At 44.9% G+C, this 19,514-nt stretch overlaps 1 protein-coding gene across 3 annotated transcripts in view; it reads right to left on the reverse strand.

The window, feature by feature from the left end:
* The window catches only part of GCGR (glucagon receptor), a 119,224-nt gene that overhangs the window by 22,022 nt on the left and 77,688 nt on the right, over nt 1-19,514 (reverse strand). For all 3 annotated transcript variants that reach the window (XM_082272686.1, XM_082272687.1, XM_082272688.1), the window contains 3 exons: nt 15,460-15,566; nt 14,059-14,206; nt 8,671-8,824 (listed from right to left, as the gene is read on the reverse strand). In XM_082272686.1, coding sequence (XP_082128812.1) covers nt 8,671-8,824; nt 14,059-14,206; nt 15,460-15,566 — 409 coding nt within the window. The remainder of the gene's footprint in view (nt 1-8,670; nt 8,825-14,058; nt 14,207-15,459; nt 15,567-19,514) is intronic.

Genomic DNA, 19,514 nt, shown 5'->3' on the forward strand with positions numbered 1-19,514 from the left:
TGACACGTGGTAACTAGTGCTGGGAGAAGGTCATCCAGCGCCAAGGGCAAGGATGCCAAACTGCGCCCCCCCATTCCCTTAGAGTTAGGGTCAAGGTGCCCCCCCCATCCCTGCAAAAAACCATTGCGCTCAGAGCAACCTCCCCTCCTGCCCACCCCTTGTCCCGGCCCTGGTGGTAACACACCATATCTTTGTGACTAGGATCAACAGACTTTGGAGGAAAGGTGAACCAACGATGGCTTTGCCTAAATCAGTTCCACAAGTTCCTCTTCACTTCCAGAAAGCACAGGACCAATGCATGAGGCTGGGTTCACACATATGCGGTTTACAGCATGGGGTCTGGTGTGTATCTGTTCACTGGTTCAGGTGTGATTCAGGTCAGAATTTTAGCCTGAATTTGCACCTGAACCGGACCCAAACACGCACAGGACCCTTTGGAAATATAGACTGCGGCCACCCCGAAACTGTGTGAACCGGCCCAAATTTGCGTATGTGTGAATCCGGCCTTAGTCACAAGGTTTTTTGGTTTATTATAAGAAATTAGAAGCATATTCAAAATGAATAGCCTGTTAAAAATTCACTCACAAGAGTAGAAGAAGGAGTCGGCCTTTCTTCTACTCTTGCCTGTCTTTCTTCTACTCTTGTGAGTGAATTTTTAACCATCTTTTAAACTGTTGTTAATAAACTGATACACTTATGATGGTGTCTTCTGCCTTTTTGTTCACATTAAAACGCATGTGCGATAACAAACTGCAGCAGCGCGCACAAGTTTGAAGAGGCAAATTTTAAGATACATTTTTATTTTATTTCACTGATTATATGTAGTAGGCAGTGTAAGAGGAAATGATTGCATCATCCAGTTTCCCAGAGCTTACACCTTGAAACCCCAGCTTTCTATTTTCAGTTCCTCTTATGTTTAGGCAATGGTCTGGATTCAGCATTTTCTGATCTGTCTATATATATGTAAAGTCAGCTGGATTATATGACTCCCTGTAATAACATTTTTAAAAGAGAACTATGGGTTTTAATGTTTTCCCTCATTTACTGCATATACTCGAGTATAAGCCGAGTTTTTCAGCATGTTTTTTCATGCTGAAAATGCCCCCCTCGGCTTATACTCAACTGGCTTCAGTGACTTTTTAAAAATGGCGCCGCTCGGCGCCGACGTGTCACTGCGCATGTGCCGCATGCCCGGGAATAGCCGAACATGTTCGGGCTTTCCCGAGCATCGGCGGCGCATTTGCGGTGATGTATTGGCGCGATTTTTAAATCGAAGATGCCTCACCGACAGGTAAGTGAGACTCCTCCACAGCCCCTGTATTTCCTCATGCAGTGCTGCGGGCATGGTACAGGACATTCTCCTGTACCATGTACGCAGCACTGCATCTCCTGTGCCATGCCTGTACATACTGTGCCATGCCTGTACCTACTGTGCCATGCCTGTACCATCACCTGTGCCATGCCTATACCATCACCTGTGCCATGCCTATACCATCACCTGTGCCATGCCTATACCATCACCTGTGCCATGCCCTTACCATGACCTGCGCCATCTCCTGTACCATGCCCGCAGCCCCTGTTTTGTGTCTCGTGGTGGTCCAGTTGGGCCCAGTAACTGCTGCATTTCCCACCCTAGGCTTATACTCGAGTCAATACGTTTTCCCACTTTTTTGTGGTAAAATTAGGGGTCTCGGCTTATATTCGGGTTGACATACTCGAGTATATATGGTATACTCACCCAGGTGGATGCAGCATCGGTCCAATGCTGCATCTGTCTCCCAGCGCCTCTGCACTGTGAACCGAGCGATCAAACACCGCTGATCGCTCGGTTCCGACAGCTCCCTGAGCAGAGAGCGGCTGACTGTCAGTCACCGCTCTCTGCTCTGCTCTGCTCCCTCCTCGCTCATTGGAGGGCTGAGCTGTGAAGGGGTCGGAGCGGCCGGCTCAGGCTCTCAGCAGCTCGCTAAGAGAGGCTGAGCCAGGTGTCAGTCCAGGCACCTTGGCGGATCCCGACTTCCATTGTCGTGATGACGCGGTGCCTGGACTGACTTCTGTGACGTCAGTAGAGAGCGGACTTCAGCCCACTCTCTGAAAATGGGCCGCAAGAATGCAAAACGAATTGCACTCCTGTGATCCATAGGGGATGTACAGCCAAACGAGCATTGGCTATACTTCTCCTTTAAATATTTCTGGCCTGATAATATATCTTGATGACTGCTCTGGTCTCTGCTTCTTTCTTTAGTGTTCTGTAGTGGGCAGAGCCTAGTAGGCCCCTCCTACAGCTCTGCCCTCTGTATAGGACAGTGATGATGCCACTGATACCTTTACAAGGTAATATCTGAGTTTGTAGAGACATATGATATGCACAAGTCGAATAAGATCACTGGTGACCATTGAGGAATATATTTAAATTAAATGTTTTACAGTCGGAGTTTAGCTTTAACATGCATGTGACGTTTCAATGAACATACCAAAAGATGATTGAAATAAGCACCGCAGACCTACTGGATAAGGAAGCTGTCAAAATGTCTCCCAAATACACCAAGTATTAACTGAAAATTGTGTGGTCGTGCAAGGCTGTACTCAAATAAAACTGATGTAATTTTTTTCCCACAAATAGAGATTTCTTTTGGTGGTATTTGGTCACCTGTGTGATTTTTATTTTTTGCGCTATAAACAAAAAAAGAGCGACAATTCTGAAAAAAAAAAAGAAAAACTATATTTCTCTAGCGCTCATCGACAGACGTAGTCCTCGGTGATACACCACCTTCGGGTTATGTTACCTCCGCAGGAGCAGGACTAGACAGGAAATTAAAAAGCTCTGGCCACACCCTAGGGGCAGTCCCAGAGGGTATATCCTCCTCTCTCACTGCCTCAGCAAATCAGTTATTTTCTGTCTAGTTAGGAGTAAGGACCTAGATACCTTGCTGGGATCTTAGGTCCTGGCAAGAAATTTTTTTCTAAAAGGATTTTTGGACAGCTTTTTTTCTCCAGTGTTCCTGTGAGATCTTCAAGCAAGAAAGCTGAACTGGGCGACGGGCTGGATGTTGAGATCCGGTGGTCACCCCAGTTCAGCCTACGAGCGCGTGCAGGCCATAGCTCCGCGCTGAGTCGGCCGCGACAAAGTCCCATTAAAGGACTGAACCCGCGAGTTAAACGTCTCGCTGAAACGCCAAAGACCATGAGTCACGGCGTCTGTATCGGTCGACAGCCCTCCCGCCCCGGTGGAGAGGGGTACTGTCAGGAGTTGGTGCCCGCCTGGTTCCGGTATGGTGAGTAGTATGTTCCCCCTGTTTTCCCTGACGGGTTTTGTGGTGAACGCGGGCCCCTCTCTGTATGGTAAGATAGAGTTTCTTTCTATCCTATAACATGTCACAAATCCTCCTACTTTGAGTGTGATTTTATGTGTGCAAAAGCCAGGAGGCTTGGTTTGGGAGCTAACAATCTATTGTATACATGTTTTAAAGATGTAATCTGTGGCATTCTGGGAATCTTATGGGTTAAGTATAAGCTACCTACCAGTCAGAAGCCATGGACATGTAGACTGCCTTCCAAGTCAGATCTCCAGCTAATAGCAGGCCTCCCGAACGGCCATGCGGTCCGCCAGGGCCGGTACCGCCAAACACGCCATATCCCCATGCAGAGAGAGTGTTGTGTGCCTGCAGCACACCGCTAGTCAGCACAGGCCGCCGCCATTTTTTTTGCTGGATCGCACGAGCCGCCATTTTGGCGTAGCCTCGTGTCTCCAGCATGGGGGCGGCCATGTTTTAGGTGATTCTACACCTCGTGGAGCTTGGGGGAGGCGCCGGAAGGCGTACTGAGGGGCGGAGCCGCCTCCTTTCTTCCTGGGCAGCCAGCCAAAAGACTTCCTGTTTGTCTAAGACAGCGCTGTAAGCTGTTGCAGTTCAACTCTGAACATCAAGTGGTGAGCCTGGGGGTCTATCTCTCTCTCTCTCGATCGATAGGGATCCCTAGCAGGTAACACTAAGGGGTTTTTTGTGGCGCTGAGGGTCAAAAAAAAAAAAAAAAAAAAAAAGTTTTTTCTTTACTTTGAATTATATCATCCAGGTAGTAACTGGAGTTATTATGGACCCTGCCACACAGATTCCCCCACCTGTTTCCCTCGAGGGGGCCTCGGGACCCGCCGGTGTACAGAGTATAGAGTCATTTACAGCAATTTTGGAGTCTATGGTGGCTCGGGTGGAGGCGGCCTGTCAGGGACGGGGGTCAAGGAAGCGACCCCCGCCTACCCCTATACTATCTGACACCTCTGACTCTGATTCAGAGATGGTCACTGCAGTTGCAGGTTCCTCTGCAAGGGTTGCTATCCCAGGTAAAGCCCCCTCAGAAAGTGAGGAGGACGCTTCTTCTCTTGCTATAATTCAGGAAGAAGCATTGGTGGACGCACTAGTTGTGGCAGTGCAAGAAACCTTAAAACTTGAGGCTTTACCGGCAGAGGCAACTGAAACAGAGAGGCCTTTTGGGACTAATAAGCCCATCAAGACGGCGAAGGCTTTTCCTGTACCTAAATGTTTTGGAAATCAGATTAAAGGAGAATGGGAACATTCTAAACGTACCTTTACTATTTCCAAGCGTATTGCTAGACGCTATCCGTTTGAGGAATCCATCATTAAGAAATGGACGGTACCACCAGTCGTGGATCCGCCTATTTCCAGGCTGAATAAAGCCACGGTTATTCCAGTGGAGGACACTTCGTCCTTTAAGGATCCGGTGGATCGAAAGATAGAAGCGGAGTCCCGCACTATCTTTTCTCTGATAGGGTCAGCATTTAGACCAGTAATTGTTATTGGTCTAGTTTCCCAGACACTTACAGAATGGGCGAAGATGGTACGCCAAGATCTTAGGGGAAAAGATATTCCCCAGGAGACATCTGATTTGATAGAACAGATCATACAAGGGCTACGGTTTATCTGTGACGCAGCCTTGGACACTACTCCCTTGTTAGGGCATGCATCTAAGTTAGCAGTGATCCTCAGACGTGTGCTGTGGTTAAAATGCTGGTCAGCTGACCTAGGTTCCAAAAAGACTTTGACCAATCTCCCTTTCCAGGGGAATCGTCTATTTGGAGCCAACCTAGATGAAATCATTAAGGATGCCACCGGGGGCAAGAGTACTTTTTTGCCACAGGCTGCAAAAGCTAAGGAACCTCGCAACAAGCGAGGACCTTTCTTTACCGCCCATAAAGGACGCCCGGCTGGTACTTCCGGGAAAGGCAAGACTCCTCCAGGAGGGTTCAAGAAGGGCTGGTCGGACAAGCAGAGGACCAACCCAGCCAAACCCGAAGTAAAGGAGTACACAGCCTGAAGGTGCGCCCCCACCCAATTTCAGGGTGGGGGGACGTTTTCACCGGTATTCAGGACATTAGATCGAGCATCAACCACTACTACCGGTGCGATTCTTCCCTTCCAACATTTAAGTACAGGAAGCGGTAGTTACCGTTCCCTGTATAGATCTTTTCCTTTACCTTTTCCTAAGATTAGTCCCGATACCTCACAGGAATCGGATCTGATTGACCAGATAGGCCAAGTAGCCTCTAGTCGGGTGACTTCGGTCCCTGAGGTTCAACCAGAAAAGATCACCTTGCCTGATAACTATCAGGTATCTGATAAATGTGTGGGAACAGAAAACGACCAGACTTTCTCGGATGGTCGGGGCCAGATACCTCTAGGGACGCCTGGTTCAGATCCAATCAGCGCCAGTGGTCCTAGAAATTCTAGGCTGGCCTCTTCAAGCCGGCCTGGCCAACTTGGACAGGTTAGTCGCAGACGTTCCGTGGGAACTTCGTCTCAGGGAGTGTCTGTAGTCTCAAGGACCTATTTACCTTCGTGCTTTACAGTCGCTGGTTTTAATGGCCTGGCCATTGAGACCCAAGTACTGAAGGACAGAGGTTTGTCTACTTCTGTCATTCCTACCCTTATTAAAGCAAGGAAAGCGACTTCCAGCAAAGTCTATTATCACACATGGAAGACTTATATTGCGTGGTGCGAATCTTTAGGATTTCCTCCACGTACCTATTCGGTGTCTCGAATATTGGCCTTTTTGCAACAAGGGGTTGAGCAGAAGCTAGCCTTGAGCACCATCAAGGGTCAAGTTTCAGCATTAGCAATCTTCTTTCAGAAACCTTTAGCTACCAAATCCTTGGTGCGGAATTTCATCCAGGGGGTGCGGCACCTGGCTCCTCCAGTCCGCGCGCCCTTACCGCCCTGGGATCTTAATTTGGTTTTGTCGGTTCTACAGAAACCTCCCTTTGAAAACATCAGGGAGATTCCCTTGCTTACTTTATCCCAGAAGGTGGTCTTCTTGGTGGCTATTACTTCTGCTCGCAGGGTGTCAGAACTGGCTGCATTATCATGCCAGTCCCCATACCTAGTGATTCATAGGGATAAGGTAGTACTTCATCCTAAGCCATCTTTTCTTCCTAAGGTGGTTTCAGATTTTCATCTGAATGAAGATATTGTACTACCTTCCTTGTGTCCTCAGCCCAAGCATCATCGGGAACATGCGTTGCATTCCTTGGATGTGGTTCGGGCAATCAGGGTATACCTGAAAGCTACGGAATCATTCCGTAAGACGGATTCACTTTTTGTGATCACGGATGGCCCCAGAAAGGGTTTGCCTGCATCTGCCGCGACCATTGCCAAATGGATTAGACAAACGGTGGTACAGGCTTATTCTATTAAGGGTCAGAGTCCTCCGTTCCCTGTTAGGGCGCACTCCACTCGAGCGCTCAGTACTTCCTGGGCCTTTCGCCATCAGGCGTCAGTGGTCCAGGTATGTAAGGCGGCCACTTGGTCGTCGGTACATACCTTTACTAAATTCTATAAAATTGATGTGACGGCATCGGCGGATGCCTCATTTGGCCGCAAGGTGTTGCAGGCCGCAATTTGAGGAGACCGGTGGTCTACCTCGAGGGTTTTTTTCTGTTTGAAAAATTTTTTTGTTGAGTCTCATCATTAAGGATGAGCATTGTAAACTTCTAGTTGGCACCGGTTGGGCCTTCTAGATTGGGATTTGATTTCCATTTTCCCACCCCTCAGTTGTGATACTGCTCTGGGACGTCCCGAAGGTGGTGTATCACCGAGGACTACGTCTGTCGATGAGCGCTAGAGAAAAATGGATTTTTGTAAAATCTTACCGTAAAATCCTTTTCTCTTAGCTCATCGACAGACGTAGTCCCCGCCCCTCTGTTTTGGAGTTGGGTTGGGTTAAATTCTCTAAGCACTGCTTTTTCACATACCTGATTTGCTGAGGCAGAGAGAGAGAGGATATACCCTCTGGGACTGCCCCTAGGGTGTGGCCAGAGCTTTTTAATTTCCTGTCTAGTCCTGCTCCTGCGGAGGTAACATAACCCGAAGGTGGTGTATCACCGAGGACTACGTCTGTCGATGAGCTAAGAGAAAAGGATTTTACGGTAAGATTTTACAAAAATCCATTTTTTTCACATTCTGCTATATAACATTCCCAAAAAAAAAAAAAAAACTTATAAAAATTATAAACGCATAAATTGTAGGCAAATTTGTATTCTGCTACATATTTTTGGTAAGAAAAAAAAAAAAAAAAAAAGCACTGATTACTGTAGTAATGTCACTGGTCCCCCCCCCCCCCCCCCCCAAAAGCGTAAAAAATGTAAGTTAGGGGTCCGATCTGTCCACCGCAATGTCGCAGTCCCGCTAAAAATCGCTGATCACCGCCATTACCAGTAAAAAAATAAATAAATAAAAATGACATAAATCTTTTCCCTAGTTTGTAGACGTGATAACTTTTTTGTACACACCAATCAATATACACTTATTTTTGGTTTAAAAAATCCCAATATGTAGCAGAATACAAATTGGCCTAAAATTATGAAAAAAAATTGGATTTTTTATTGGGAATGTTATATAGCAGAAAGTTATATAATAATAATATATATATACATATTTACACACACATTATATAAATATACTGTATGTATATTATATATATCTCCATTCAGGTGTGAACAAAAAAAGAGCGACAATCCTGCAAAAAAAAAAAGTAAAAATAAAATTATATATATATATATATATATATAAAAAAAATTATATATATAAAATTTTATTTTTACTTTTTTTTTTTTTTTCCAGAATTGTCGCTCTTTTTTAGTTCACACCGAATGGAGGGAACATTGACACAGGAGAGGCTGCACCTGTGTGGCTGGCCAGATGAACCCGGCAAGGTGAGGGCAAAAAAGAAAAAGAAAAAAAAATTATATTTCCAAAAAATAAATAAAAAGATCTTCTTTCAATAGTAATAACCGGTTGAGCATTTGAGGAACAAAAAAAGAGAATGCCGCCTTGGGGGAAGCGACACATTTATATAGTATAACCAGTCCTGATTTGGCGAGGGGCGGAGCCTATAACCATACGTGTATGCTGTCACGCTTGTGTCAGGAAAAATAAAAAATTGCAGAGGTGATCAAATAACACCAAAAGAAATCTCTATTTGTGGGAAAAAAAGGACATCAATTTTATTTGGGTACAGCGTCGCACGACCACACAATTGTCAGTTAAAGTAACGCAGCGCCGAATCGCAAAGAATGGCCCTGGTCATTAAGGGGGAAAACCTTCCAGTACAGAAGTGGTTAATGTAAGGTAGTTCTTTAGGAATCGGCTCATTGTGTGTACTCACCCCATCCAATACAGATGTACAGCATAAAGTAACTCCTTTCCGAAAACACAACCAGCACCAGTAGATTGTGCAGGTAGATCCCCTCTACCAGCAGCCAATAGTAGTTGGCAATAGTCGCATACTGCGCTAACACATAGGCAACACGGCATCCAGTCTGCAAGATCAAGAGGGAGGCAAAAAATGAAAGGGATATATTTTAAAGAGTCCCTGTCACCAAATAATAAAAAACAAATACAGTTACGAGCACATATACATCACGAATAGTATATATAGTATACTGTATATATATATATATATATATATATATATATATATATATATATATATATATATATATATAGTATACTGTATATATATAGTATACTGTGTATATATATATATATATATATATATATATATATATATATATATATATATACAGACACACTTGCAGTGTTTTTTCCTTTCCATAAACGAATTTTTATTCATATGCAATGTGAAAATAGACAACTTTAGGAGACAATTGCCTAGCTCAACCCCCTTCCACAGTATAGCCCTCTCCTTTTCTGGGAGTAAGATTACTGTCTGTGCTGGCCCAGCTCCTCTACCCCTTCGCTCCCTACATTACCTTTTGTGTAGCTGCCATGGGAGGAGTGAGGGGGAATACTATAGAGCAGGGACCTCCCAATTTTCTAAACAAAGGACTAAGTGAAACAGTCAATCAGACTTTAGGGGAGCCGGACATCATTGGGAGTAAACAATGCTCCATCTTTGGTATTAGAGAAAGTAATTGTGCTGCCTCATTGGTGTCACTGGGAGGAATAGTCCTCCATCTTTGGTAATAAGCGGAGGAACAGTGCCCCATCGCTGGCGCCAGTGGGAGGAACGGTGCCCCATCGTTGGTATGAAGGGGAGGAACGGTGCCCCATCGCTGGCACCAGTGGGAGGAACGGTGCCCCATCGCTGGCGCCAGTGGGAGGAACGGTGTCCCATCGTTGGTATGAAGGGGAGGAACGGTGCCCCATCGCTGGCGCCAGTGGGAGGAACGGTGCCCCATCGCTGGCGCCAGTGGGAGGAACGGTGCCCCATCGCTGGCGCCAGTGGGAGGAACGGTGCCCCATCGCTGGCGCCAGTGGGAGGAACGGTGCCCCATCGTTGGTATGAAGGGGAGGAACGGTGCCCCATCGTTGGTATGAAGGGGAGGAACAGTGCCCCATCGCTGGCGCCAGTGGGAGGAACAGTGCCCCATCGTTGGTATGAAGGGGAGGAACGGTGCCCCATCGTTGGTATGAAGGGGAGGAACGGTGCCCCATCGTTGGTATGAAGGGGAGGAACGGTGCCCCGTCGCTGGCGCCAGTGGAACGGTGCCCCATCGCTGGCGCCAGTGGGAGGAACGGTGCCCCATCGCTGGCGCCAGTGGGAGGAACGGTGCCCCATCGCTGGTATGAAGGGGAGGAACAGTGCCCCATCGCTGGCGCCAGTGGGAGGAACAGTGCCCCATCGTTGGTATGAAGGGGAGGAACAGTGCCCCATCGTTGGTATGAAGGGGAGGAACGGTGCCCCGTCGTTGGTATGAAGGGGAGGAACGGTGCCCCGTCGCTGGCGCCAGTGGGAGGAATGGTGCCCCATCGCTGGCGCCAGTGGGAGGAACGGTGCCCCATCGCTGGCGCCAGTGGGAGGAACGGTGCCCCATCGCTGGCGCCAGTGGGAGGAACGGTGCCCCATCGCTGGCGCCAGTGGGAGGAACGGTGCCCCATCGCTGGCGCCAGTGGGAGGAACGGTGCCCCATCGCTGACGCCAGTGGGAGAAACGATGCCCCATCGCTGACGCCAGTGGGAGAAACGGTGCCCTATTGTTAGTAGGAGTGGGAATAACAATGGCCCATTGGTGTCAGTGGATGGAATTGTGCCTCATTCTTGGTGTCAGTGAGAGGAATAGTGATCCAAGGGCCAGATAAAAGGCAAGCAAAAGGCTGCATTTGGCCTTTGGAGACCACTGCTATAGAGTGTACAGCTTTGAGGCTGCTGACTTCACATCCAAGATGGTGGCAGCACTCTCCCAGCTTTTGGAGGTCTACACAAGGGAGGCTTTTACAGGTCAATAACATACATAAAATTACAATAAATGCAGCTATAATCTTATGGGATTGAAATAAAAGGTCGGGTGACAGGGTCTCGGATCATTGTACCGTTTCCCTTTCCATTCCTCGATCTCCTCTGCAATGAATGATCCTGCATATGACACTTCCAGGTTCCAGCTGTCATTCTACCGCTTCTGTAGCCACGGTAGCAGCTAATCAAGCACAATCTGGGCTTGGAGTGGAGGGCAGGGGAAACATTTGGGGTCTAATTGATCGCTGAAGTCTCCATAAAGAGGACCCGTCACCTGCCCAAGAGCTTGTTAGCTCCTTGCGGGAGAAAAATTGTTGAATAAAAAAATACATTAAAAAGGGTTACAAATATAATTTACAAAAATAATTATTATTAATAAATAATAAAATATAATGAAAAAAAAAATGAAAAAAAAAATGGAAAAAAATGAAAAAATAAAAAATCCAGAGCACCCCATCAAACATGCACGCAAATGCAAACAGCAATAACGTCACACAGGTATCACCATGAACATCAGGGAAAGATCAATAATTCTAGGGCCATATAAATTTGCTATAAAATAGTAACCCATAAAGGCTTTTAAAGCATTGTCTATGGATAATTTCGGGTACCATAGCATTCCGCCATTTCAGAGGTGCACACAGTTTTAAGGCTTGACATGTTGGGTATCTATTTAGTTGACGCAAGCCCATATTTTTAATATATTATATTATATATATATATATATATATATATATATATATATATATATATATAAAATTTGGTACAATATTGTATTTGTGTCTACTAAAAATTTAATTTATTTATTTTCTTCCTAAAAATATGCTTTTGATAAACAGTTGCTCTAATATCGTGCACCACAAATAAAATTGCCATTTTATTCTACAGGGTCTCTGTTTTCAGAAAACGTTGCCGTAATGTACGCGATTCTGTCATTTGCAGCCATGTGCATGGAGCCTATAGTGCAGGGATATGCAAACTGTGGCCCTCCAGCTGTTGCAGAACTACAAGTCCCATGAGGCATAGCAAGACTCTGACAGCCACAAGCATGACACCCAGAGAGGCATGATGGGACTTGTCGTTTTGCACATCCCTGGGCCACAGTTTGCTTATCCCTGCTATAGTACAAACAGCCGAAAAGGCGCCCCCAGAATCCCCATGCATCATGGCTCAGGGTGCAGATAGTAGGATGACTCTGATATAATGGTGGATGGGGTTGGCTGCATTGCAATAAAATAAATCTCTGAGCTTCACACTGAAGTGTATATCGCAATAAAGATTTATGTAACGCGTTTCAAAGTACTTCCCTACGTCTTCCTCCAGGCATGTGCTACAACAAATCAAAGCTGTTTATAGCCCAGATTTGGCTGTTCTGGAGCTCAGAGATTTATTGCAGTCTACCCCATCCACTGGTATCAGAGTCATCCTACTGTCAGCTCCCTGGACCGCGCTGCACTTCCATTTGTCAGCCGACAGTCGGCTTGTCAGATTTACAAACACTCCCAGAGGCTGCAGCTGCCGAGAGTGTGTGTTAAATACCCCACTGACACCGATATATGTTAGTGGCAGTAAAAGGGTTAACACATATCTAACCCCCAAAAAATGTAATTATATATACAGTATATTGCAGATTAGCAATCCGTAGATGTAGTGGCTGAGTTTTTTTTTTGTAGTTGCTATAAGCTTGATATAACCTTTATGTTGTTTACTATTAGGCTTTAGTTTAGATCAGTGGTCTCCAAACTGTGGCCCCAGCGTCAGATTTGGCCTTTGGGACACTTTTCCTCCCACTGACACAAACAGTGGGGCATAATTCTTGTTACTGACATCATCAACTGGGCACTATTTCTCCCACTGATCCCAACAATGGGGCACTATTTCTCTCACTGACACCAATAATGGTGAACTATTCCTCCCACTGACACCAATGATGGGGCACTATTCCTCCCACTGACACCAACAATGGGACACTATTCCTCCCACTGACACCAATAATGGTGAAATATTCCTCCCACAGATGCCAACAATAGGGCACAATTTCTACCACAGACGCCAACAATGAGGCCCTATTCCTTCCACTGATGCCAACAATGGGGGGTACTATTGCGTCCACTGACTCCAACAATGGGGCACTATTCCTCCCACTGACACCAATGATGGCGCACTATTCCACTGACACCAATGATGGGGCACTATTCCTTCCACTGACACCAATGATGGGGCACTATTCTTCCCACTGATATCAATGATGGGGCACTATTCCTCCCACTGACACCAATGATGGGGCACTATTCCTCCCACTGACACCAATGATGGGGCATTATTACTCCCACTGACACCAATGATGGGGCACTATTCCTCCCACTGATACCAATGATGGGACACTATTCCTCCCACTGATACCAATGATGGGGCACTATTCCTGCCACTGACACCAATGATGGGACGCTATTCCTCCCACTGACACCAATGATGAGGCACTATTCCTCCCACTGATACCAATGATGGGGCACTATTTTTATGTTTACGATTAGGCTTTAGTTTAGATCAGTGGTCTCCAAACTGTGGCCCCACAGCCAGATGCAGCCCTTGCTTGCCTTTATCTGGCCCTTGGGACACTTTTCCTCCCACTGACACAAACAGTGTCACTACTTCTCCCATTGACACCAATGATGGGGCACTATTCCTCCTAATGACACCAATGATGGGACACTATTCCTCCTACTGACACCAATGATGGGGCACTATTCCTGCCACTGACACCAATGATGAGGCACTATTCCTCCCACTGACACCAATGATGAGGCACTATTCCTCCCACTGATACCAATGATGGGACACTATTCCTCCCACTAATACCAATGATGGGGCACTATTCCTGCCACTGACACCAATGATGGGGCGCTATTTCTTCCACTGACACCAATCATGGGGCGCTATTCCTCCCACTGTATTGTTTACTCCCACTGATTGCAGGTGAATTTCTGTTTCCAATAGCCACAGTCCGGCCCCCTAAAGTCAGAAGGACAGTAAACTGGCCCTTTGTTTGGAGACCATAGCTTTAGATCCTTACTGTCAAATTTTAGCCCTGATGAAGGGGGTCTTTTCTAACCCCCCCCCCCCCCCCGAAATGGTCTGTGGTTTGTTTTCCTGGACATAACACACAATTGTACTTGATCTCCTTCCATTGGTTTGGTGCTCTCTGTCCTCTACACTTTATTCCATTTAGGACAGACATCAAAGCAAGTAGGATAAAGCCTGTTAATAATTACTTGGCATAGTCCCGTGACCCTCTCACCTCGTTGCTGATCTCCACGTGGTGTTCAAAATCTACTTGGCTGTAACTCGTCTTCAGCAAGGTGTCGCTCACAAGTAGGCAGACCCCACGCAGAATGAAGGAGATGAACAGGTTGATGTGGATGTAATTCCTCATGCAGTGAAGTTTACTGCAAGAAATACCATAGTGACATATTCAACACAAGTCTCTCATGTGCCACCACCACGTAAAGAGACTCTGCCACTTTATGAATTTAAGGCCTGAATGGGCAAAGTTGCAGAGTCTCTTTAAAACCAAACTCCACCCCAATGTAAGAATAATGCCATTTACATGAATTTTTCTACCGAAATTTTTTTGACCAATTCATTGACGTCACAGGCCCTCCTTTTTTCCTCCTGTGGCAATGGTGGATGGTCCTTTTCCTGGAGAATGCCGCAGTCACATATTGGTGTGTAAGTGCTCTGCAGTGGCCATAGGTATTGTGAGCTCAGGTTGGCATGCGCCCCCCCCCCCCCCCCCCGTTCCCTTCCATCTAGGAAGGACCTGGACTCACAGAATGTGGAGAGGATGATGCTGAGCATTTACCCAGAACCAGGGGGGAGTCCATGAAGGCCTGGGAAGACTGCGGAAGGGCTAGATCCCTTTGTCAGGTTTTCACTGCTGTCTGTTTTCTATCTAGTTCCAGAATGGTCACTGGGAATAGGATAGGAATATAGACCGCAATAACAAAACTTCATGACTGTAACTCGCTTATCGCCATCCCCTACTCTGGCACTACTGGGTATTAAAGATGCGTTTGGGTTTGGTCCAACGAAGAACCATAAAGTCAGTCTAGGTAAATGATAGCACCAGCATCCTACCCCTTTGTGTACACATTGAGGCCATCTCTTACTCTCACAATACTGGGTATTAGGGATGGGTTTGGTCCAGCCATGGACCATGTGGCCAGATTAGGTCAATGATGGTATGAGCATCCTACCCTTTTATGAGCATGCAACTGCCAGGGGAAGGATTGCCCTAATCCCAGCTGATAGGGCTGAAACTGACCGCTTCCTTCCAGGTTCAGCTGGAAAATGGGTCGGAACTAACCCAAGCTCATCCTTACTGGGTATCAATGGTGGTGAACACCTACCTCACCCTATAAAACTGCTTATATTTTATTTATTGTATTATGCAAGGAGAAAAATCCTTCTTCATTAGCTGTCCTCCAGGGAATCTACTGCTATATCTGTACAGAATCATTCCTCTTGCACTGCCTTTACTGAATCAAGTGGGATTTTCTTTAATGCAGTCTGAGTGAAGCAGAGGGGATTTAGGTATATATTACAGGCTTTTGGATATAATGTGTATAATGGGAAGGAATAAGCCAGGCGATATAGAAAATATTTCTCCCCACATTAGCAGAATCCATCCATAAATTACCTGAATCCGACAAGGATGGCGAGGGCCAGTATGAGAGCGGCCACCGAGCTGGAATATCCTACGGTGTACATGACCTTAAAGTTTTCATAGGTCTTGAAAAAAATTTCCTGTAAATGTAAAAAGAAACAAAATTACAAAATACTCTTCTGTCTCGAATATCCAGATGCATTATACAGTCTTCAAGAGTTACAGAAAGAACCTCATTTATCAAAGATATTTGTGCGGTCAACAGCTAACCAATTCTTATAGAGCAGGTTTGAAAATGTAACATAGGGGTTTGTGCCAGAATTTTAAACGAACTCCCCCACCCAATACCCACTGAGTAGAATCCATATGGGAAAGGGTAAATGACCCATGCCTCTCCTGAGGGGGGAGACAGTGAGAAATGGGGGTTTTTAAGTGCTGAACAGTAATAAATCAGTATAACAAAAACATGGAAAATCACATAATATTTTATTTATACAAAATTTGTTAAAAAGCAGCAGAAGTGTAAGCTCCATGCGAGATACCAAATACTAAACAACTATATACTATAACCATCAATGCTTGGATGGAAGGTGTAAGGATCAACGTGTTTCGCCCAGAAGGGCTTCTTCAGGATCCACCTTGTAGTATTTACAGAGCCTTTAACTCAAATAATGAAGAGCATATTCAATGGAAAAAGGGTAAATGACCCATGCCTCTCCCAAGGGGGAGACAGTGGGAAATAGGGATTTTTAAGGGCTCAACAGTAATAAATCAGTATAACAAAAACATGTAAAATCACATAATATTTTATTTATACAAAATTTGTTAAAAAGTAGCAGGAGTGTAGGCTCCATGCAAGATACCAAATACCAAACAACTATATACTACAACCATCAATGCTTTGACGCGTTTCGTCCCAGAAAGGCTTCTTCAGGATGCACCTTGTAGTATATACAGAGCTTATAAAGCTGGATACACACTATACAACTTTTGTTGGTAGATTTCTTTTAGATTTACCTTCAACTATGTAGTGCAAGGGCCTGCCTGATTGCATACAAATTGAAAATGTTTAGGTTTGGCCTCATATTATACGGTTTTGGTAAGTCTAAAGGAAAAAAATCTGAAGAAAATTGTATAGCGTGTATCCAGCTCGAATAATGAAGAGCATATTCAATGGAAAAGGTTAAATGACCCATGCCTCTCCCGAGGAAGAGACAGTGGGAAATGGAAATTTTTAAGAGCTCAACAGTAATAAATCAGTATAACAAAAACATGTGAAATCACATAATATTTTATTTATACTAAATTTGTTAAAAAAAACCGCAGGAGTCTAATCTCCATGCGAGATATCAAATACTAAACAAATATATACTATAACCATCAATGCTTGGATGGAAGGTGTAAGGATCAACATGTTTCGCCCAGAAGGGCTTCTTCAGGATACACCTTGTAGTATTTAAAGAGCTTATAAAGCTGGATACACACTATACAACTTTTGCTGGTAGATTTCCTTTAGATTTACCTTCAACTATGTAGTGCAAGGGCCTGCCTGATTGCATACAAATTGAAAGTGTTTAAGTCTCAACTCATATTTATGGTTTAAGTCTAAAGGAAAAAATCTGAAGAAAATTGAATAATGTGTATCCAAATTAACTCACATAATGAAGAGCATATTCAATGGAAAAGGGTAAATGACCCATGCCTCTCCTGAGGGGGAGACAATGGAAAATGGGAATTTTTAAGTGCTCAACAGTAATAAAATCAGTATAACGAAAAGCTCCACGCGAGATACCAAATACTAAACAAACATATACTATGACCATCAATGTTTGGATGGAAGGTGTAAGGATCAACGCGTTTCGTCCCAGAAGGGCCTCTTCGGGATATACCTTGTAGTATTTACAAAGCTTATCACTCACATAATGAAGAGCATGTTCAATGAGAATATGCAGAAAGTCCAGTAGCCCACTATTAGGCCTCATGCACACTGGACGTTTTAATAGAGGCTGTTTTTGGCATCAGATGTTTTTTTCTACAGCCAGTAAATTCCCCAGCATGTCCTCCTACGTCTCCATGTACACACAGGCTGTTATCAGCAGTTTTTGGCAGGGGCGTTTTCTGGCTGGGAAAAACCCCAGAACTAGTGGGTTTTAGGTGGAGTTTTTCAACTGTAAAAATGCTCCAACTCTGATAAAAGCTGAAAAACACCAAGAAACGCGGCTATTCTGCGTTTGTCAACTTTTTTGAGCCATAAGCTTTTGTGGGAGATTTGTTTGCTAAAAAAAACGCTGAAAAACGCTACTGCAAAAATGCTAAAAAAACGCCTTCTACAGATACAGCTTTCTACTGGCGTTTCGATAATGTCCTGCGTGCATGAGGCCTTAAAGTCAATATATAAGTTTAAAGTGTAGAGATGAAACCAATAAAGAACGAATGCCGCCATAAAATAATAGTCACATAAGTGAAAAATAAAGTGAGAATATTAACTAAGCCTCGATCTCATTGCATCAAGGATCCAGTAAGGGAATGATGGTTTTATCCAAACCCTAGAGCACCAGGGTAAGGTAAACCAATAAATCCCAGTAATAAAGACGACTGACATGCCACATGAAGGGCACTGAAGAGCCAGTCAGTCTTCTCTACCACTGGGATCTATTTGTTTACCTGACCCTGGTGCTCTAGGGCTTGGATACACCCATCATTCCCTTACTGGATCCTTGATGCAATGAAATCGGAGTTTAATTAATTAATATCCTCACTTATTTGACGATTCTTTTACGGCGGCATTTGTTCTTTATAGTTTTTTCTCTACACTCTAAATTTGTATATCGACATTAATTAGTGTGCTACTGGCATATTCTCATTGAAAATGCTCTTCATTATGTTACCTTGCTTTGTGCACTGGTGAGCAGTCATGTTGGAACAGGAAGGGACCATCCCCAAATTCTTCCCACAATGTAACTTGCATTAAATTTTCCAAAATGTCCTGCCATAAGAGTTCCCTTCACTGGAACTAAGGGGCCAAGCCCAACCCCTGAAAAACAACCTCACACCATAATCCCCCCCCCCTCCACCAAATGATTTGGACCAGTGCACAAAGCAAGGTCCATAAAGACATGGATGAGCGACGTTGGGGTGGAGGAACTTGACTGGCCTGCACAGAGTCCTGACCTCAACCCAATAGAACACCTTTGGGATGAATTAGAACAGAGACTGCGAGCCAGGCCTTCTCTCCAACATCAGTGCCTGACCTCACAAATGCACTCATGGAAGAATGATCAAACATTCCCATAGACACAGGCAGGCCAGTTAAGTTCCTCCACCCTAAACTCGTCCATGTCTTTATTGACCTTGCTTTGTGCACTGGTACAAATCATTTGGTGAAGGGGGGGTATTATGGTGGGGAGTTGTTTTTTAGGGGTTGGGCTTGGCCCCTTAGTTCCAGTGAAGGGAACTCTTAAGGTGTCGGCATACCCAGATATGTTGGACAATTTCATGCTCCCAACTTTGTGGGAAGAGTTTGGGGATGGCCCCTTCCTGTTCCAACATGACTGCACACCAGTGCACAAAGCAAGGTCCATAAAGACATGGATGAGCGAGTTTGGGGTGGAGGAACTTGGCTGTCCTTACCTCAACCCGATAGAACACCTTTGGGATGAATTTGAGCGAAGACTGTGAGCCAGGCATTCTCGTCCACATCAGTACCTGACCTCACAAATGGGCTTCTGGAACATGGTCAGACATTTCCATAGACACACTCCTAAACCATAGGCGTGCGCAGCCTATTGCATTAGGGTGTGCACCCCAAAGCTCAAACACACATGCGTGTGTATATATATATATATATATATATATATATATATATACACACACATACACACACTATATATATATATATATATATATATATATATATATATACACACACACACACACACATAAACACTTGTCAAAAGTATTGGGACACTAAAAGGTTTTTGCACTTAAGTTAAATTGTATGGCAAATATCTGTAGAGGGGTTCCACCATCACTGCTAAGTTTTGAAAAAGATGTATGCCTTATTTTCCTTTTGATGTGTATTACAGGTG

The sequence above is a fragment of the Pelophylax lessonae genome (genome assembly GCF_965119305.1).
Source record: "Pelophylax lessonae genome assembly, chromosome: 11".
Classification (NCBI taxonomy): Eukaryota; Metazoa; Chordata; class Amphibia; order Anura; family Ranidae; genus Pelophylax; species Pelophylax lessonae.